The sequence below is a fragment of the Serinus canaria genome, assembly GCF_022539315.1.
Source record: "Serinus canaria isolate serCan28SL12 chromosome 7 unlocalized genomic scaffold, serCan2020 HiC_scaffold_29, whole genome shotgun sequence".
NCBI classification, from domain to species: domain Eukaryota; kingdom Metazoa; phylum Chordata; class Aves; order Passeriformes; family Fringillidae; genus Serinus; species Serinus canaria.
Genome location: NW_026108147.1, coordinates 3764566 through 3786243, shown reverse-complemented (window position 1 = coordinate 3786243; position 21678 = coordinate 3764566). Strand labels below are relative to the sequence as shown.

At 43.5% G+C, this 21678-nt stretch overlaps 1 protein-coding gene across 7 annotated transcripts in view; it reads left to right on the top strand.

Moving 5' to 3' along the window:
* AGAP1 (ArfGAP with GTPase domain, ankyrin repeat and PH domain 1) overlaps positions 1–21678 on the top strand; it is a 323709-nt gene that overhangs the window by 128885 nt on the left and 173146 nt on the right. For all 7 annotated transcript variants that reach the window (XM_050987588.1, XM_030231113.2, XM_050987587.1 and 4 more), the window contains exons 6-7: positions 1459–1593; positions 18911–19038. In XM_050987588.1, coding sequence (XP_050843545.1) covers positions 1459–1593; positions 18911–19038 — 263 coding nt within the window. The remainder of the gene's footprint in view (positions 1–1458; positions 1594–18910; positions 19039–21678) is intronic.

Genomic DNA, 21678 nt, shown 5'->3' with positions numbered 1-21678 from the left:
GATTTTTTCCCAGAGAACAAATCTCTTTTGCTGCTGTGGGTGGCTGCAGATTTTAAGGAAGGCTTTCTGGGCAGCTGTAAATGCTGAAATTAGTGCCTGTTGTAGAATCCCAGAATGGTTTGGGCTGAAAGGGACCTTGAAAATCATCCAGTGCCACCCCCTGCCATGGGATGGGACACCTCCCACTCACTATGCCAGGCTGTTCCAAGCCCCATCCAACCTGGCCTGGAACACTTCTAGGGATGGGGCAGAAAAGGAACTCAATACTCCTGGGAAAAACCCTTCATTTTCAAGATCTGTTAATGAGATTATCACTTCAGATAGAGCCACCTTTGGATCCAGAGTTCATCACTATGATGGAGTAGAAAGGAAGAAGCTTCTCCTTCATCTATTCTGGTGTAAGGCTTTTTCAGCTCCTCTGGATAAGCTCTGGAAACTGAAATTTCTGATTTTCAGCTTTCATGAGAAGAAGCTCTTGGAGGGAATTACCAATTATGATTGTTTAGAAAAATACAATTTTTATCAGCTTTGCAGTATGTTCCCACAACATCTCTGGGAGCCTTTAGGGCAGTTTGAGAAAGTAATTTACAATTCAGTTCTATTTCTTTAATATACTTAATAATACTTAAAATACTGTTTAATAATGAAATAATGTTTAATACTTCACACTCTATAGTCACTGATACTTACAGAGATGTAAAAACCATTTGACATGTTTGTACTAATCACCCACTTATTTCCCTAAGTTTATTTTACATCAGAGCTCATGCTCTTTCATGTGATTGTGTATTTCTTTTTGGTTTTTTTGGCAACAACTGAGCTCAATATATGTATTTAAGGAAAGCAAAAAGCCTTGGAGGTTTTTCCCCTGGCTTTTAGAATCAGTGTACTGGTAATTTTAATAAGGAAATGTAAATTAGAGTGATGCACACCCTGTTTCATGGTTTGTATTTAAACTCACTGCTTGGTATTGGTCAATATCAGAGGAGCTGGCCTCAAGTTGCACCAGGGGAGGTTCAGGTTGGATATTGGGGAAAATTTCCTCATGGAAAGGGTTGTCATACATTGGAACCATCCCTGGAAGTGCTCAAAAACCTCATGGATGTGGCACTGGAGGGCACAGGTCAGTGGTGACCATGGGTTGCCACTCGGTGATCTCGGAGGTCTTTCCCGACTTCCACACCCCTCTGTGACTCTGTGAGTCCCAAGCTGGTGTTTCAGATATTGGGGAAAATTTCCTCATGGAAAGGGTTGTCACGCATGGGAACCATCCCTGGAAGTGCTCCAAAACCATGTGGATGTGGCACTGGAGGGTACAGGTCAGTGGTGACAGTAGGTTGCCACTCGGTGATCTCGGAGGTCTTTCCCAGCTTCCACGCCCCTCCTGTGACTCTGTGAGTCCCAAGCTGGTGTTTCCAAGTGACCATTAATGGGTGTTTTCCCCCTGTGGCTCTGCAGATGCCATCAGCTCCACCAACCCCCGTGTCATCGACGATGCCAGAGCCAGGAAGTTGTCCAATGACCTCAAGAGATGCACGTACTACGAGACCTGTGCGACCTACGGGCTCAACGTGGAGAGAGTCTTCCATGACGGTACAGCTGCCCTGTTGCATCCAGCACATCACCCCACCCTCTAGCTGGCCTTTCTGAGTCATGACCCATTGGCACAGCTCAGATATTTGCCTGCTCAGTTAAAGAAAACACTGATTTTTGGGCATTTTTGTTGTGTTTTTTAAGACAGCTCCTTAACTTTCTAAGATGACTCCTTAACAAATTGTATGTGCACTGATGTGTTCTCCACCAGCACCTTTAGTCTTAAGCATCCTAAGGTATTTTTAGTCCTTATTTAATTTTCAGTTTTCTTCGGTGATTGCTTTATTTTAGCAAAGTTTTCTTTGCTTTGGTTTTAGTGCTCGTGGAGAGGCTGAGGGGCTGTCGGTGCAGAGTACTGAAAGTGCTGTGTTCAAGCACCGTAATGTTCATGGGGTGTTAAAAATTGACAGCTAGGTTGGATATTGGGAAGGAATTGTTCCTTGTGAGGGTGGGAAGGCCCAGCATAGGGTGCCCAGAGAAGATGTGGCTGCTCCTGGATCCCTGGAAGTGTCCAAGGCCAGGTTGAACAGGGCTTGGAGCAGCCTGGGATAGTGGAAGGTTTCCCTGCCCATGGCAGGGGTGGGACAGGGTGAGCTTGAAGCTCCATTCCAACCAAACCGTTCTGGGACTCACTGAGAGTTTTGTGTAGGGGTTTTTGATCCATGTGGGTTCCTCCCAGATCCGGATGTTCTATAATTCCGTGATCCTGGAGTTGTATGAGATGGGATCTGTGCCCCCTCTAGTGGAATTTCAGTCAAGTGTCCTGGGGCTTGGCTGGCTCCTCTAGTGGCTGAACGTGTCAGCCCCTCAGCACAGCAGTTTTCTGTGTCTAAAAACCTCCTTCATTAATTAAGTTTTAATGCTTCTCAGAGCCCCTTAGTTCTGGGGGCTTTGGTTGCCAGCTTCTCATTGCAAAATCCTGCTCTGCCTGTGCTTACACGAGGCAGTGTCACATCAACACCTTGCAGCGGGGTGTGAAAAGACAGTTCAAAATAATTTTAAAAAGAGGCAAAAATACCAAATTTTTACACGGAATCAAAAGGTGATACATTCTAATGTTTACATTGGAGGGGAAAAAAAAGCTGTAATTTTTACATGGGGAAAAAAGAGGCAAAACATTTGTACATTTTATGTGGGAAATACTGACGTGCACCCGTTTTTTACCCATGCTGTTGGTCAGATTTCAGAGAAGAGCATTTGAAACTTCATCTTCTTTCTTTGCTCCCTGTTTTCTGTTGAACTAGTCGCAAAAATTACTGTTTTGACTGCCTAGATTTTCTATATTGGTTAGGAATTTCAAAGAGCCATTAGGGGGTTTTGTTTAGCACATTTATTTTGGAGTGCTGGCTATAGTTAGATTGTTAATTATATATTCCAAGTCCTGGTGTTTGTGGCTCTGTCTGCAGCCTCCTTCTTGGCTTTTTTTCCCCTTTTCTCAGAGATTTGGAAAGAAGTCTCTTGGCACAAAGCTAGTGTGATAAACTTGTAAGCTTTCAGGGGGTTCATTTGTCTCTCTTTGGTTGTAAGAAAGAATTGACAGGGCTCATGTGTTTTAAGAAATATCAGGGTGTTGTTTTGCCCCTGTGGCAGCCAACCAACTCTTTAATATTTGCCAGCTAATAGGATTAGAAATGCTTCTGTATGAATGGCTTACACTTGCCAGACACGTCTGGGACCGACTCCAATTCCTGATAATTTTTGCTGTTTATTTCAGCAGGAAACAAAGCAACTTCTTAACCCCATTAAATGTGGGGGTGTGAATGAGCAGTGCAAGCTGTTAATAGGGAACACTTAATTCGATGTCCCTCGGTTTGTGCTGCTCTGGGGTGTTCAGGTTCAGCATAGCTTTAATGGTTTTTTGTGGCTTCTTCAGAGGGTTCACTTTAGTGGGGTAGTGGAAAGTGTCCCTGCCCTGGCAGGGGGTGGAACAAGATGAGTTTTAGGGTCCCTTCCAACCCAAACCCTTCTGGGATTCTCTGATAAAAAAAGAAATCAAATTCACCTGAGGATGTTCCAGCCCACAGACTTTTCTTCCACACACACTTGGTGGGTTTTGGCACCAGTTCCTGGTTTGGGCTGCTTTGTTTGCAAGCTTATTTTAAAATCTCTTTTCTTGTTTCTGTGTTGTGCCTTGCTGTGATGTAGACCTACCTTTAGGAGGAAGAAATTGGAAATGGCGTTGAAGAGCTTTTTACTCCTTCACTGCACACACTTTAGAAATTAAATTTCTAATTTGTCCCCTGCAAGCAGCTACTGAGCTTAGTGGTCATCTGTTAGGATTCTTCTGTGATAACTCATTTCCCATTTTCTCCACAGCTGAGTGGTAAAATAATTTAACTTGAATGATTATTGTTATTATGAAAATGCTACTTTATTCTCGAGTTAAATCCAAATACCTCGTTTCCAACGCTTCATTACAGCTGATAAGCTCACTATTGATTGTAGCAGAGATGGAATCATGGAATCACTTGGGCTGGAAAAGACTCTTAAGATCATCAAGTCCATTGGCTCCTATATTGTGAGAGGAAAGCTGAGTAAAGTGGAAGCCAAAATCCTTCTTCACATTCTGCTGTTTTAGATAATGTTTTTTAACCTTCAGCCATGTTCCACTGAGGTTTAATCTCTCATACTGTTGGGAGTTAAAACCTGAGTTTCAGGCTGAAATAAAAAAGAGGAGTTCCATGTTTCGAGGCTATAGTTTAGTAATGTGCCCAACAATGGCAGATAATAAATTCTTTCTTATTTTTTGGTGTTTTAAATAGTACAACAAAATTGCATTTTAAGAATTAGATAAATGCTAATAAGCTCCATTTTGTTTCATATTCCCAATTAGGAATTAGAGATTTTTCCCCCTGCTTATCAGAACGAATTCTATCAATGACATTGAAAATGATTATTTTAATACTTCTTGTCAGCACAGTATTGTAATGACTGTGTACTGCCCCAGGATGCCTTTTTAATGGTTTTAGCCTTCTTGAATTAACTTGATGTACCATTAATGCATGAGAATTGCTTTTATTTCTGTTCACGGTGTATTCACAGCCACACATCTTGCCCTGCTTTATGTTCAGATTTTCCCTGACCCATTTTGCTGTGGGCCATGCGAGTCTCTGACACCACAAAGAAGCAAATGTTCAAATATTTAGAGGATAAAATTTTGCTATCTCAGGGTGTGAGACAAAAGGATTTTGAGTCTAACTTGGGTTCAGAGTTGAATCTGTAGCTTAGCAATTCAACCAAGGGGGTTTTACCTCATCTAGATGGCTGTAACACCCAGATTTTGATCTAATATTGCCCAAAATAACAACAACCCTGTGAGTATTCAGGTAGAAGTTGAAGGTATGTGGTGTCAGAGGCCACTGCTGCCTCACAATTTGCACTTTGCTCTGGTGCTGGCAGTATTTTTGCATGCTTTATTTGCAAATTAACTACAGTCTTTTATTACAGTCCACTCTATGCAAAAAATCTACCAGGAGTATTTTATTTCCAGATCCAAATAGTATTTCCCACGTGGTGTTGAACAAAGGTGTCTTAAAAGGAGAACTTCAAGGCACCATTTCTCTGTTAAGGGATGGGAGATGACAAATTAATCCTTCTGCAGTGACATCGAGGGGAAGGGCTGTCACTTGCCATCAGCATTATCAAGTCAGCTTTTATAGATGTGTTTTCATTAGGAAATGTTAATCAGCCTAATGGGAAGTAAATAAAAAGGAAATAAATGGGTCCCAACCCGACAGCTGTTTTGGGAAGATCAACGTTCACTTTGGCACTGAGGGATTCTCTGCTTGGGGAGCTGGGCTGGTGGGGACCCAGTGCAGGGCAGGATGAGGCAGTGGTTCCTTTGGCTTGGGAATTGCTTGGATTTCCTTGGAATTCCTTGAGTTTCCTTGGAATTCTTTGGGTTTCCTTGGAATTCCTTGGGTTTCCTTGGATTTCCTTGGAATTCCTTGGGTTTCCTTGGAATTCCTTGGGTTTCCTTGGAATTCCTTGGAATTCCTTGGGTTTCCTTGGGTTTCCTTGGGTTTCCTTGGGTTTCCTTGGAGTTGGGACTGAGGCCTCTGGTAACGTGGCACCTGCAGTGATGAGCTTCAGCATGGTCACACATGGCCTGGGTCAGCCTGCTGACTCTTCCATGCTTCAAAACCGCTGGGAAATCGATGTTTTGGCTGCTTGGATATTTATATCTTCCTGGTTTGTTCGTTTCGGGTTTTTCTAATGAGAAAGTGACATGAGGGCGTCAGTTTCTTTTCTTCGGTATCATGGCTTAGCCTGCAGCAACAAACCCTCAAGCCGCGTTCGTTTTAATGCACCGTTCATTTTTGCAGTCCTTTCAGTTTTAAGTTCGTTTTAAGGCGTTTGTTTTAACCTAAAATTAATTTTATGAATCCACGTTTTGATTTTATTAATCTCCGGGAAGAACGGAGCGCGGCGGGAGCGGCCGCCAGGGGGCGCCGGAGCCGCGGCGTGAGGGGCCCGTGAGGGGCCCGTGATGGCGGCGGCGCCGCCGAGCCCCGCCGGCCTTTGTGCCTCCGCTTCGGGACATTCTAACGCTCCGGCCGCCAAAGTCGGCTGGAAAAAAAATATTTTAACGCAAAAAATCTGGTTACCCTCGTCTTGTTAGGTGTTTCTGTTTGTGTTTTATTCTGAACTTGCTTCAGCTTCACCCTTGCTCATGCTTTGCCTTTACACTTAACTTTATCCTCCCTGCCTGCCTGTAACTCTTACACGCTGTTAATAAATGAGGAGATTTCTTTTGGAAACAAGCATTTCACTCCACCTGTAACTCTTACATGCCGTTAATAAATGAAGAGATTTCTTTTGGAAACAAGCATTTCACTCCACCGTTCTTTGGGGTTTTTTTTGTGGCTGTTTTTGTTTGCAGAGACGTTTCTTCAGGTTTCCAGGTAATCCCTCAGCCCCATTCCCGCAGATGACAAGTTCTGGTGCCATAAATCAGACTGCACATTGCTGTAGGAAGGCCCAGTGTGAACTAGCAGGGTATTAACCAATATCCAGATATTAACCAATATCCAGATATTAACCAATATCCAAAATTTATATAACACAGACTTGAAACTGCTCGATTTGCACAGGCTGTGCAAATCGAGCAGTGCCTGGTGAGACAGGTGGGAAGAAGCCTTCATCCTGGGGAGCAGGTTGGCATCAGTAGGATTGGGCTGGAAAATGGATCCAAATCCTTGGATTTATATTTTCTGAGTGATTACCAAATTTCACACTTTACACATTACTGTTCAAAATTCTTTTTCTGTTGTCCCTGAGAGCTTTGGGGGTCTCTGTGCAGCTCCCCTCGTGCTTGGTGCTGTCCACTGTTGCTGCCATGCTGTTTGGTGGACACAGACTTCACCTTTTTTGCCAGTTTTTGGGTGAAAATTGCAGCAATTTTGCAGGCTTTGGGGACTCTGAGACTGGCACTGCTCTGTCAGGTTTTTCAACACCTCACCTGGATCCACAAATGTGTGAAGGAAAGAAAAGAGATCTTCCAGTGACTTGTCTGCATCCATTTTCTCATGCTTGGAATCAAATAATGGGATGAGGAGCTGTAGTCCAGGGTATGGAATTTAAAAAGTGCTACAGTGAGCACAGAGGAACTGAATGATGTAATGCCAGTAAAAGTTCCAGGGAGGTTTTGATTTTAGCTCTGATGTGTCATTCAGCAGGTGACTCGTAGAAAACCATAAATGTCTTGCAGAACTTTTTATGTGGCTTTTAATTTTATACTGGTTATTTCATGGCACTTCCTTTAAGTCTTAATTTGAAATGTATGCAATAAGTCAGCTTACTCAAAACCTAGAGCAGAGCTGCTGGTTCTGTGCAATAGGTGACAGCTGTTAGATTTTTTGGAGAGCATAATAAATGCAAGACCTAGTTGAACATTGATGAATTCTTCATTAAATGGCAGCAAGAATGTTGATCAGCATCTCTTCAAAATGCAGAAGAATTCATGTTTTCAGTAGTGGAGATTCAGAATTAGTCCAGTAAAGTGATAATCTGTAATGCAAAATCTAATTAAAATCTTGGGGCATGAAACAAGGTGGTTGTTTTTGGGTAAATTGCCTTTTTTTTTTAAATTTTGCAGTGGAGTTGAGAGTAAGAGGCAGAATCAGTGTGTTTTATGGTTTGTGTTGTGCTTGGCAGATAAAGTGTTACAAACACATTTGTGGAGTGTCTGGCAAGCAAGTAGGAATTGTTTCCCCTTAGAAGGGAAAAATTCTGGAAGAAGGAGGGAGTTTGAAAATTCCTTATTTTTCAAACCCCTGCTTTTCTCAGGAAAGGCAGAGCAGAAATAAGCCATAAATAAATGTTGTCAGGCCGCAGTTCCTGGCGGAGCTGAAAGCAGCAGTGACAATTCCTGCCATTCTTTTTGAGCCAAGCGAGCTGAACAGCAAACTGACAGCACAGCAGAGCTGCTGGCAGGGCTCAGTCACGGGCTGTGTGCAGAGGGGAGGCTTTAAAAACAAATAAAATGAAATACTGCTTGGTGCTACCTGTTAGAGTGAGGATGCTTTGGCTGCTGCAGGGGAAGTGACCACAAGGTTAGGTGAGGGCCAGGAAGGGCTTCAGCAGAGCGTGACCTCCTCTAAGTGCCAGTTTATATTTGCTTTATCACAGCCAGAACCTTTTTGTTCCTCCGTCTGCTTTATTTCTGAGTGTTCTGTGTAAACTGTGCCTCATTTGCTGCGTTTTGGGGGATGCTCTGCCTTGCCCAGCGTATCTTTGCCTCTCTTCCTATTGCTGTGCTCTTTGTTACACTTCTGTGATTGTGGTTTGATCATTTAATCTGACATTTTCTTCTTCATTTTTTTTTTTATTGACAAACCTTAAAACCCATACACCTCATCTGCCACTTTGTTTCCTACAGCAAGCCTTCACACACAGAGGGCAACATGAAATATCTAAAGCTTGATTTTCCAATTTGTTTTTTAGTTATCTTCAATATGTCTTCCTTGGCCAGTGGTTTTAACTGTCCTTTGTGGATTTCTCTTTAAATTTGCTCGCAAAAAAAAAAAAAAAATTACGCTGGCTTAATATTGATGAATGGGAGATTAAGAGCTAACCCACGAGATGTGTTGTCTGAAGACAGAAAGGGAAGGCAGAATGCCCTTTCTGTAACTTCATTCTGTTCTCCATGTGTTTAGCAGCATTTATTAAAGAGAAGATCCCGCTTTGCCCCCTTACAATAAAGAGATGCTTTTGTCTGAGCTATCAAACGTTTAAAACTGGTGTAATAAACATAATCCTTTTGTAACCTCCTCTGTTGTGTAACAAACACATTTTAAACATCAAAGTTGATTATTAGCATAGCTGTTCCTCCAAAGCCACTTCCGAGCCGCATTGCAAATCGCTGCCTTTCAGCTAATCCGTATGCATATGCAAATCCCATTGAGCTGTTTGCTCGGCCGGGATTAGCAGCGTGTGTTCGGCCTTTAAAAGCCTCCCTGGATGCGGGGGGTGGAGAGTGGAGCAGGGCACAGTGCTGGCATTCCCCTCGGAATTCCTGCACCAGCAAACTTCCAGCGCTGCTGCTGCTGCTGCCGAGCTTCGGAGATCCGTGTTTCCTTCTCTGTAGAGTACAGAATCTTTAATTGTGCATCATGAACTCGGAAATTGAGGGTTAGGTCTGATGAGGTGGTGCTGCACAAGGCAACTTGTGCCCACCAAAGCTGGAGCTTCTGCCTCTCCCTCTAGAAGAAAAGCATTTGCACTGATGGTGTTGTGTGATTTTGGTCGAATGTCAGTGCAACTTTATCTGTAAACTCCTCCTTTCACTTCAGTTTCTGTTCATGGAAGGTTTTAAACATCGAGACTCCTGTTCTCTGCATCCTTCCTTTTTACTCTTCCTTCTCTTGTACTCTTTACTCTTCCTTTCCTCTTTCCTGGAGTTCTGTGTGAGCCAGACACAGCAAGGTCAGGTCATGCCTGCTGCAGGATCTGGTCAATACTTTGTGGAAAAGAGAGAATCCAGCACAACATCATTTTGTACAAGTCAAGAGATGAATCTGGAGCACACAGAGCTGGTTTTGAACAGCCTCTCTCTGTAGATTTTTGGTTATTTCTTTAGCTTGGTCTCTGCAGGGGTACCAGTCTGGGATCCCTGTGGACTTGTTCCTGCATTTTGGTTAGGAAGGAAGCTCAGTTCAGGAAGGAAAATTAATTGGCAGATGGATGGGACTGTATGGACTGCCTCAGTTATGAAAATGATCCCAAATATTAAATGTGAACACAGGGGCTCAACATGTTTTATTAAAGAGTCAGGAAACTGGGGGACTCTTCTTGATGTGGCACTTGGAGATGGGGTTAGTAGTGGCCTTGGCAGTGCTGGGGTAATGCTTGGACTTGATTTTGGAGAGCTTTTCCAGCCTGAAGGGTCCTGTGATTCCTGTGATCCCTGACAGTCTCTGCATGTGACTTCATTATTTCCTGCAACTTTCAAAACTTCAAATTAAATTTTTGAATAAATTCCAACTCTGATAAAAAGCATTTTTTGGAACATATTTGTCATCTATGACAAGTCCATTCCCTCAACAACCTCTGTGGAGGGCTGCCTTATCACCTTTAGTTCAAGAATTATTATAAAGCTGGTACATGACTAAAAATTGCATAGTTTTGTTAATAAATGTGTGAATGTTTGTTCCTTTTAGTTTCAGCACAAGATTAGTTCTGCACTGCCTCAACTTTGAAAAGGCTGATGGTGGCTTTCAGAGCCCCAGAACCAATTTTAAATTAAGGCAGAGGTTTGTTTTTCTTCAAGCTCTATCTGCATTTAATGAAAGAACGTTATCGGCAGATGCTGAAGAAATATTTTTTTCCATAGAAAATTGGATTTGGGGCATAAAACTTGTTAATGTTAATAAAGACAGGTCATTACTGGTCTCAAGTCAGATATGCAAACTGCAGGAGATGGAGTGCTGCTGGTGGCACTTCTGCTGCTGCTCCTTGGGTGTGAAAAAAGCCCTGGTGAGGAGTAAATCAGCCGGAGTTGAGTGCACACACAATCGCCTCACTCCCATCATTTATGCCCTCCCTGATGCCTGATGCACTCACTTGTGTCTTAGGCCTGGTAATTTACAGTCTCCCAGAAAGGTATGTTTAGATTTAAGCTGTGCAATAGTGTAACTAATGAGAAATTGAGGGGAATTTATAGCACTTGGTGATTGATTGGCCAAGTACCTCGACATTAATTGAAATCTGAGGACTCCCAGCTGTCTTTCAGTTAAAAAAAAAAATTAAATGGGGGAAAAAAAAAAGTGGTTTTGGAATAGTGAAACTATTGCTTTGTAGCATTTATGGAGAATGTGGCTGGGGTGAAAAGGTGGGATTCCCTAAAGAATGGAAGGGCTGTGGCTGATCTGCACCCCGGCAGTATCACTCAGCTTTTAACAATCCCACTGTGACTTCAGTTGTCTTTCCCTGGGAGTTTGGCCCCAGTTCCATCTGGGAACTCGGCTGTGGAGTCAGCACTTTGTGCTGCTGTCTGTGCCCTGTTCAGAGAGGCACTCAGGCCTAACTGTTGTGTGACAAATTATCAGGATAAATAGGTGATGTTAATCTCTGGCTTAATAACGCCGCTGTTTAACCAGAGCACACAGCTCTCTCCTCTGCTGTCATCCTCTAAATGCACCATTCTTGCTGGAGCTTAGTCTTGTGAAAATGTCTAAATTTTCCCATTAAGTGCTTAAAAAGTAATAAAACTAAAGCCATTAGCCTTCACTCGTCAGATCTGTATCAAGAGAAATATTCTTGGGCACCATAAATCTGATCAAGTGTTCGACATTTATATCATTCGACTTCATTCTCTGGAAATGGACCTTTGAAGGTAAATTGCATTAAGTAGGGCAGTTTAAATTTTTAATACAATCTTATTGTAACTGTTAGCAAATGATTAAAGTGCAAAGGGGGGGCTTATGTGTTTTGGGAGATTTATGTGAAATGCTCCATGATGCTTCTGCTCTGGCTTTTGTGACAGCTGGATGTGCATAAACCCCCACACCCAGAGGATTTTTAGCTTGTAGTGGTGGAGGAGCTGACTTCCTGTGTGCTGCTGGATTTCTGGAGGGTGTTTTGGGAACAGGATTTATTCCACCTGCACTCTGGTGTTGGTAACACAAAGCTTAACTCTTTTTCCAGCAGGCCTCTGTGTGCCTGAGAGGTGGATTGTGATGGCTCAGTGGGCAACGAGCTCATGGGCTGAGGTGGTTTATTTAATCTTATTGAGGTGCTTGGTGGTTTGTTTAGAGGCAGGTTTTTGTTTGAAGTACAAGAACATTCTGTGGCTTGAGTTTGGTGAACAGCACAGATAAGTTGTGCTTCAGAAGCAGTGATGTGTTTATGCACCTTTTTTTTGGTGTTGCTGTAGTAAACCTGATTGCTCTTTTCTGAGGAGAATACTCACATCTTGAGGAATAATATCTCTGAATATTTAATGTGAAAAAAGTGATATTTGTTCAAAGTGTTAGGTGACTGTAACTTTTTTCTTGGATACCCCAGCAATCATGGCCCTTGTTTTGGAAGCAGCTGTGCCCTGTCTGGATGTAGCTGTGTGATCTCATGGTGTGCTTACACCCCTGACTTCAGACTTTGGGTTGCTAGGTGACAATTTTGTGTCATTTTGGCAGTTGAAAAAAGAAAACCATTGATTATTCTCATTTTTTGGAGAGCTTTTTCTCTAAGTTGAGTTAATAAAACTGCCTGGATGAGGCATGAGTTAAGTTGAATTTGATTTAGTAAATGTGATTAGTTAATTTCTTTCTAAAGGGTTGATTCCATCTGAGGTGCACTCCCACAACCAGCAGCTCTCTGTCACTGTGTGTCCTGCTCTGTGCTCTGTTAGTGAGCTCATTGGGTGTGCATGGCTCTTTGAAAGCAGAAATGTTCTCTGTGAAAGCAGTCTTTGGTGGTGTGTGCCCCAAAGTGGGCTCCTAATAAAGCTGCTTCAAAATGGGAGTAGGAAATGACTCACTAAGGTGGTAAAATCCTGAAGCATCATGTAATTTTCTGTTGCTTGAATTTATGTTTTGATATGATTAAAAAGCAATTTTATGTTTTGATACAGAATTAAATACACACAATGATGTTATCCTTAAGAATGTTATTCTTAAAGGTTCATTAACAACTCAGTTGTTTCCTTTATGGACATTTTACAAAACACATCCATTTGACAACATTTTCTTTGAGCCTTTTCAGTTGGACTTTTTTTTTTTCTTGTTTCAACATTTTTTTATCTTTGCATTTAAACTCACAACTCTTTGTGGGATAGAACAGGGCTTATGACTTTATTCTGCCCTCATGGAAAGGTCAGCAGAGCTCCAGGAGGTGCTGGTGAGGTGAATCCATGTGCAGGAGACTTTACCTGTGTGTCTGGCACAAAGTTCCCCTTAAATCCTCGAGTCATGTGCTTCTTCTTGCAGCACACCTTCAAGCAGTGAGGAAAAAACAGGTTTATTTTTTAAATTGTTTCAGATGCCAGATTGTTTCCAGTGGATTTATTGGCATATTTGCTTACCTAGGCTTGGAAGGCAGTGATTTGCATGGAAGTTGGGGATAAGTGATGTGCAGTGTTAATTAGAGTTACCTGTGGAGGAAAAAATATGTGTTGGCATTGATGAAAGATATTTAATACTGAGCCTGATTTACTGCTGTATTTTCATATCTTGTAAGACAAGGTTTAAGAAGCAAAGATTTGTTAACCAAGCACTTTGTCCTGTAAAACTTCCTAATGCTTTTGGGGCCTTGCACTACAGATTTATATCTTTTTGGTCAATTTGACTGTTCTTTTTTGGTCATTGAGGTTTCTCCCAGCAAGTCCCACCACAGGCTGTCAGAGCATGGAGGAGGTTTGTGCTCAGTGCAGAGCAGGAGCTCCTTTCCCTGGTGTGACTTCACAGTGGCTCCACTTCTTCAGGCCAAAGTGACTTCAGCCATCTCTGGCTGCACATGGCCAGGAATTAGCTGGATAAATTGCCATTTCCAAACCCCAGCTGTAGAATTGTGCAGCACTCATTTCTCTGTTACACCTGACACGTGGGATGCCAAGCTCTCCTTTTAAACAGGAGAACATAAAGGTTGTTTAGCCTAGAAATTGATTGAATTTAAAATAACAGGCACAATGGCCTTAATAGTGGCTACTTACATTAATGTTTCCCATTTGGAAGCATTTGTGGTTAAGGCTTGCTCTGGTAGTTATTACTGCCTCTCCTGCAATATGTAATTGTGGAATAAATTTACTTTTATTGAACCCTTACTTATCCTGTAAACATGGAATATTAAGCTAAAAGGCAGCTGCTGTAAAAGTGTAAGCTGCTATATATCTTAACATCTTCCACTTGTGCTTTTTAAGGTAAAAGCAAATACTTGCTCACACAAAAATCCCAATTTTGCATTGTTTTCCCCCAAGTAGTTAAAACAGGTATTTATTTAAACAAGTGTTTATCCCTGCTGATGTTTTTCACTCAGCTGTCAGCATTCCAGCTTCAACTGAAGGCCATTTTCTGTCTGTCCATTGGTGAAGGAAAATTTCCTGCATTCCCATCTTTTGCACAAGTGGCAGGTTTTAACTGAACCTGCTGTTTACTCCTTCTTGGACGTGCAGAGGAGATGGATGGTCTCACACAGGTTTTTATGAGAAACCAGTTTTGATTTAAATTAGTGGCAATTGGAGAAGAGTGTTTGCATCTCCTAAAACATGCAGCACCCCTGTACTGTGATCACCAAGAAGAGAAATGGCACCAGGTGTTATGGGTCTTGTATGCCTGGAGTCTTCCCTTTTAATATTCCAAGCTTTCCTTGGTTGAGCAATTTAAATGTATTAAAAAGAGCCCGGGAAGAGCTGTATTCCCTGCCTTTTGGGAATGAAAAGTGATCAGGCTGCTGGTACCTTTGGGTGTTTTCCAGGATCCATCTTAGGAGCAGGGAGAGGTCTGGTCTCAGCCTAGATGAGGTTTCCCTCAGCTCATCTCTGGGCTGCTGCAGAGTGTTCTCAGTTTTCCGAGATGTGGGGCTGGAGCAGACTCTCACCTTGTGCCTTGAACTCCTCCTAGGGAGGAGGGATTTCCCCCTGAGGTCTCTGCCTTTCTCACCCTTGTCCTTGCATGCAGCTGTGCTGATGAGGATGCCTCAGGTTTGAGCTTTTCTATTTTTCACATTCTGTGTGGGTCTGAGCTTCCTGTTAGGGGATGGTGAGCTCTCCTCACAGAGCAGGGAGACAAAACAATTCCTGCTCTAGCTGGGGACCAAGGACAAATGATCCAAATCTCAGCCCAAGAGCACAAACACCATGGGCTGGAGAGAGAAAAACAAGCAGGGTGGGACTGGCTGGGCTAAAGCTGGGATGGGACAATGAACTGCAAGGTGCAAATGGAGCAGAACTTATAAAAGTGTGAGACTGTGACTGGTCATCCATTTTGTGACCATTTTGGTTCATCTTGGTTCAAGAGCCTGGCTGGGCTCTTGTGCTGCCCAGGGTGGATCCATTGAGGAAATTCTTTTAATAAATCCCTACTTTATTCTTTAACTGTGTCCAGTCTCTCTTCTAGGTCAGCCTTCACAAGGCATCAAGGTCCAGGAGGAGCTGACGTGTGAGCAGCCCTTTGAACCAGGGCAGCCCCTCTGGCACCAGCATTCCCAAAGGGAATGAGCACCCAAACAGAGCACCAAGAGGAGGCAGAGTTCCTAATGGAGGCACTGCCCTGCTCCTCAATCCCAGGGAATTCAGTCCTCTGTTCCTCATCCCTGAGAGAATTCAGTCCTCTGCTCCTCATCCCCAAGGGAATTCAGTCCTCTGCTCCTCAGCCCCGAGGGAATTCAGTCCTCTGCTCCTCATCCCCAAGGGAATTCAGTCCTCTGCTCCTCATCCCTGAGGGAATTCAGTCCTCTGCTCCTCATCCCTGAGGGAATTCAGTCCTCTGCTCCTCATCCCTAAGGGAATTCAGTCCTCTGCTCCTCATCCCTGAGGAAATTCAGTCCCCTGCTCCTCGTTCCCGAGTGCAGAGCCAGGAGGGTTTTGCTTGGGGAAATGAGTTGTGTTCACTTGTATCCATTAGAAAATCCATGGGATCACAGAGTTGGATGTGCAGCTCCAAGCTCTCCAGCTCAGGGCTCCCTGAAAACCACGTGGGCAGGCAGGGAGCAGGAGATGCTGAGGAATGAGTGGGTTTTGACTAACAAAAAGCAGCGTTGGAGATGGAAGTGGCAGGGGGTGGGAAGGTTAATTTTGTTGTGGTGCGCTAGGTCAGGCATGGAAGGAGAGGCATTCAAGCCAAGAGCTTTCCCTCCCAACTCGGAGTGGGAATTTCACATGCTTTTAATTATCAATGCCTTCAAGCAGAATACAGCTCCCAGTCATTCTGGCTCGTGGAATTAAATGTAAATGTATAAAAAATAAGTGTCAGTCCCCCTCCAAGGCCAAATATTTGCTAAATATCAGTTCTCCTTGTTTACAACTCTAAGTATCCATGGCATGTCCCTGTTTATTTGCAGAAGAATTCTTGACTTTGCACATAAATTTTGTTTAGCTTTTCATACTACTGATGTATTACAATAAAACCTGTCCCAAACTGATAGATTGAGTATATAAAACCACAGACAATTCAACTGATTTTTAAAAAGAGTTGAAATGCTTCTCACCCTCTGGATTATTTTTGATACCTGCCATAGATTAAGTTGGTATTCATCTGTTTTAGAAATATTTTTTAGAGAGTATTAAATTCATATATTGTGTTCAGAAGCAGCTTGGGACAAAAATATTTCTGCTTTCTTGAATTTTTTATTCTCTTTATAGAACATCATTGTTCTGATGGAGTGAGGAGCTAAGAAATTTGGGGTGAAGAATGGTCTGTTTAAACCCCACCTGTGTCCAGTTTGGGGCCCCCAGCATAATTATGTGGAATTGCTGGAGTGAGTCCAGAGGGATGCTCCAAGGGCTGGGGCCCCTCTGCTCTTCTGCTCTGGAGCCAGGCTGGCAGAGCTGGGGGTGCTCACCTGGAGAGGAGAAGCTCCAGGGAGAGCTCAGAGCCCCCTTCCAGGGCCTGAAGGGGCTCCAGGAGAGCTGGAGAGGGACTGGGGACAAGGATGGAGGGACAGGACACAGGGAATGGCTCCCACTGCCACAGGCAGGGATGGATGGGATACTGGGAATGAGGAATTTGTCCCATGAGGAATTTGTTGGCAGGCCCTGGCACTGCCCAGGGGAGCTGTGGCTGCCCCTGGATCCCTGGCAGTGCCCAAGGCCAGGTTGGACAGGGCTTGGAGCACCCTGGTGCCTTGCTCGTGTGTTTGAGTCACTGAGTTCAGCCTGTCCTGGGCTTCTTCCCCTGTTCCTTCCCCTTCCTTGCCAGACTGTGCTGTGTGTGTCAGTGCTACCAACAGCCCTGTACCCACATTGCAGGGAAGAGGTAAATATATTCCTTGGCTGCTTATCTCTCCCATCTGAGAGCAGGAGCTTTTGCAGATGAGGTAGTTTTCATTCATGTATGGTTTTTGTTCAGTTTTGGTCTTAATTTAGTTCTGTACCACATAGGATGAAGACAAATCCATGTGCAAATGTTAAAATCTGACCTTTGGTTTGCTCTCTTCACTCACTAATGTGTTTTAAAATATTTTAATATATAGCTTCCCAGGCCCCAGATCAATAACCCAATGGGTCTGAAATGACAGAGTGCTACGATATTCCCCTTTAATTTAAACATGATTAGCTGATGAAGGTTATGATCAATATGCTAGGGGAAGATAAATTAATTGATATCATCCTTTCAGGATGATAAGAGGCCTATTGGAGGTGGGATGTAACTAATGAAGCTGCTTCTTCATATATATGAGCCATTCTTTATACAATGTATTCTCACTAAATCATGGTTATGCCATCATTCATTTACATGAAAAACATAAGCCACAGACCAGTTTGTTATTAAAATTGCATTCATTTGAGAAGAAACTATTCTTACACTGTCCCTGCCTGTGCTGTAATGTAGTGAGGGAAAATAATCTTGGAATTTACATAATTGTCTTTGTGTGTTTGCTGAAGGAGACAGACTGGGTTCTGTTGGCTTAATCCCAAGGAGTTTCTGGGGGACTTCTTAAGGAGAGGCCAGTAAATGTCACTGGTTTTGGTGGAGGTGCTGCAAGTGACTGCAGACTCCTTGGCACAAGTTTTGGGAAGTGCTTCCCTTCATGAAGAAAACTGCCTGCAAGGAAGCTAAATTTAGTCAGTGGCATTTTTGATTGGCCACTACACAAGAACCTGTTACCAAAGACTGAAATTTTGATTAGTTTTTAATTTGTGACTCAAAAGGTAGCAAGAAGTTTTATTTTTATGTATTTATGACATAAAAAGAGCTCTTTGCAAAGGCTTTAGCTGAATTAGCAGCATGAGCTCAAGCTGCAGTGTGTGATGAGGTGAATTTCTGAAATAGTTTGACTTGTTTAAATTGAAAGATTGTAGGAGAGGTTTGGAAGTTGCTGCATTCCACATCAGTTCTGTTTGATCTTTTTTATTATGGGTCTGCCAAGCTGTGTATAGAGATGTTAATGGCTCTGATCCCTGTATCCATTTGATAAATGCTGCTTTTCCTTCCATGCTGAAGAGAATGTCTTAATAAACTTAAAAAAAAAAAAAAAAAGGCATTTTTCCAGCTGTGCTGCTGCTGTGAAGGAATAAAAGCTAAAATTAGAAATAATGATACAGCTTCTGTCCATAAAGAATTTCACTGGGATTTGTGATATCACCAATCCAGGTATTTATTTGCTGTCATGAACCCTTTATCAGTTCTAATATTCCAGTTCTCTTTGGTTTGGGTTCCACAGTGGATTGCCCTGATACAATGGCTGATAAAAAAAAGGGAAATCCATTTTATTCCTTAGCAGCAGAAACCAGGTATCTCCTGTCTGCCAGGAGAGTATCCCAAGGAAGAATGGGAAATGTTTGCTACCATGAGCTTTTATGAAAAACATAAACCTCAGATGAGTCTCTCTCATCTGAGACTGATGAGCTTTGGTACTGTGGGGTCATAAACACAGAGAGGACTTGGGACAGAATTCCTGCTGTTGTTTTTTTGTTATTTTTTCCCCGATTCCTCTGTGCTCACCTGGTGGAATGAGACTTCTGGAGTCACATTTTCCATGTGGAGAGCCCAGCTGGAGTCTCCCGTAGAGCACTGTGGAAAACCAGCACCCTTCCCCTTCCCTGTCACCCATCAATTTTTGGAGCAGGTTTTGGTGGTGTCCCCCAGTTTGTGTGTTGCTCACTGTGTGTTCTCCCACACTGTGTGCCCTGCCTGACCTGCCTGGCTGTTTTGTTTCCCCTCAGTTGCCCAGAAGATCGTTTCTACCAAGAAGAAGCAGCAGCTCTCAATCGGACCCTGCAAATCTCTGCCCAACTCTCCGAGCCACTCCTCCGTGTGTTCTGCCCAGGTGTCTGCCGTACATATCAGCCAGGTACAGACAAAATCAATGCTTGGGAAAGGAGCTGAAAAGCTGCTTTTCATCTCTGATGTGTTTCCTGCCATTTCAAGGGCTCTCCTTGCTGCTGGAGAGGTAGTTGCCATTTTATTAATGCTGCCAGTGCTCTGTCGTTTTGAAGTGATATTTGAATTTTTTTTTAAGATTGGCTTGAGTTCAAGAAACAAAGTGGCAAAGCAGAATAATTTGGCTTTAAAGCCTGCTTAGATAGATAAGCCTGCTTTGATCATTCTCATTGATACCCAGCAGCCTGCAGGTCTGGGTAGGCCGACCATTACAGCTGCAGGATTTGCTGTGGTTCAACATCCCCTTGCTGTGTTTTTGGTGGTTACTCTCACTCAGCTGTGCTGAGCTGGTATATCCCAGTGGTTGGAATGCTGGAATTTTACACTTGATGGTGTTTTGAGAAACATGTGGTTAATACCAACGTTTTCTGACTTGCACAACTTTTACCCAGGTGTATTGCATGCTCCCCTGTGTTTCCCTGACAATGCCCTTCCTCAGTGTCTTTGTTTTCTAGTGTCAACTGATCATCTCTGGGCTTGTCCCCAGCTGGGATGGATATAAACTGATGGACATAAACTATGTCACATACCCACAGCCATTCTGGTGTGGGTTTCAGTCTAAACTCAGTAGTCCACAGGTTATTTTGCAGTCCTGAGCCACCCACCTGAGGATTTGTTTTGGCTGTGGACCTTTATCCCACACAGTGCCTGCTTTGTGGCAGAAGGGAGTAACTTCTCCCACTGGGTTATAACCCTAAAGATGCAGGTGCCAGTTTAATCTTCAGAGTTCTCTGCTGTCACTTACTGAGTCCTGATACGACCTCAGGCTGTGACTGTGGCTTTTGCTGATGAGCCCAAGGAGAATGCTGGAGTTCAGACCCCCCTTTCTGAAGCAGGTGCTGAGTGAGGTGTGTTGTTCCTCCCAAGAGCCCTGGCACCTTATGGTGAAGAACAAGTTCTCACATGGGAGAGGTTCTCCCCTTCCAGCTTTCCTCTGCCAGTCTGTCTCTGACCAGTTCATGGCCACAGGCCCTTGGAACTTGCCCTCTCTGGGGCATTTTTTGTTAAAGAAGCTTTTTTTGATGAAGGACATCAGATATCTGGGGATTCACTGGTTTCCTACCCAAGTCTAGGTTGAAGGTCAACAGCAAACACCAATTTCTAGACCAGTGCCATCACCTATGCAGCAAACTTCTTGCCAGTGATAAGAACTGTTTGGGAAAATCAAGGCAAGGCAGCTTTTGTGATAAGGCTCCCTAGATTCTGTTTCAACAAAAGTGAAATAATGTTCTTTACTGCCTTTGCCAGGTGTCATAATTACCTGAAGGGGCAATTGCATCACCAGTCAAAGATGTCTCTCTTCTGAGACTGATGTCATGCCTAAAAGTAGAGGCCAGAAATCTGTTTCATGTCGTCTCTCCTTTGTGCTACACTTAAAGGCAGTGTGACCTTGTTTAAGGGAAGGAAGCTGAATCCTTATCCCAGACTTAAAAGAACTTTGCAACTGCAATTCCAAGTTTAAGATGATCTGGGGCAAGATTTGCCATCTCTGATCTTGGCTGGAAGACTGGCTGGTGTCCTGCCCTTTGGAACATCTCTCTTGGCGTAATGATGTTCCTCTGAAGATTTCCTTCATGAATCAAACCCGTTAGTGGTGCAGTGCCCTGCCACTTGCATTCTCCACAGGAGCAGAGGCCTTCAGAGGCAGTGCTTGCACACAGCACTTCAGCTAAAGTCCAATATTGTTCCATCTCTGGTTGGATCAGCCCGGGGATTGAACTCCTGCAAACTCTCCAGATGACTCTGCAGTCAAAAGCTTAGGCTTTAGAGAGAGGAAGAAAAAGAGGTATTGAGTGTCACCTTACCCAGAGGAGTCCTTAGCATACCTTGGGGGGAGTTGTAAGGCTCAGCACCATCCAGGGCTTCTGTGGTTCCAGTCTGCCACATTGGACAGGGCTTGGAGCAGTCTGGTCTGGTGGAAAGTGTCCCTGCCCATGGCAGAGTGTTGGAATGAGATCAGCCTTGATGTCCCTCCCAATCCAAACCACTCTGGGATTCTGTGACAGACTTGTCTGTGTGTGGGGGTGCTTCTCCATCTGCATGTGCAGGACTCTCAGGTGGTGCCTGCCTCAGTAAGATCCCTTCCAGAAAATGCTCTCAGGAGTAGCTGTTGTTATGTGTTTCCAGAGGCCAGTCCCACAGTAAGATGCTTCCTATTCCAAAGGCAAAATCCACTTTTCTTTGTAGTAGATGCTGCTTAATTCTCCTTCTGACTTAGTTTTTAGTGTCTATGTCAGTCAAGGGCAAGGTTTTCCTTGAAAACCTTTTTAAGTACCTCAGGTACCTCTGTTGGCTTTCAGGGCAGCACAGAACATATGGAAAGAATTTTATTCTCAAATCCAAGGATTATCATTCATGAGGATGATGGACAGAGCTGCTGTATTCTCTGTCAACAAGAGGGATGGTGCAACATCACTTTCATTCTGTCTGCTGCATTCAGGTGTTCCAGTCACAGCCCACTGTCTGGCTTTCTGGAACACTTTGAGAGGCAGACTGAGCTGTTTAGAGGAGAAGTGTTGTGCAGTGGATTGGGGGCCTCTTATTGACCACA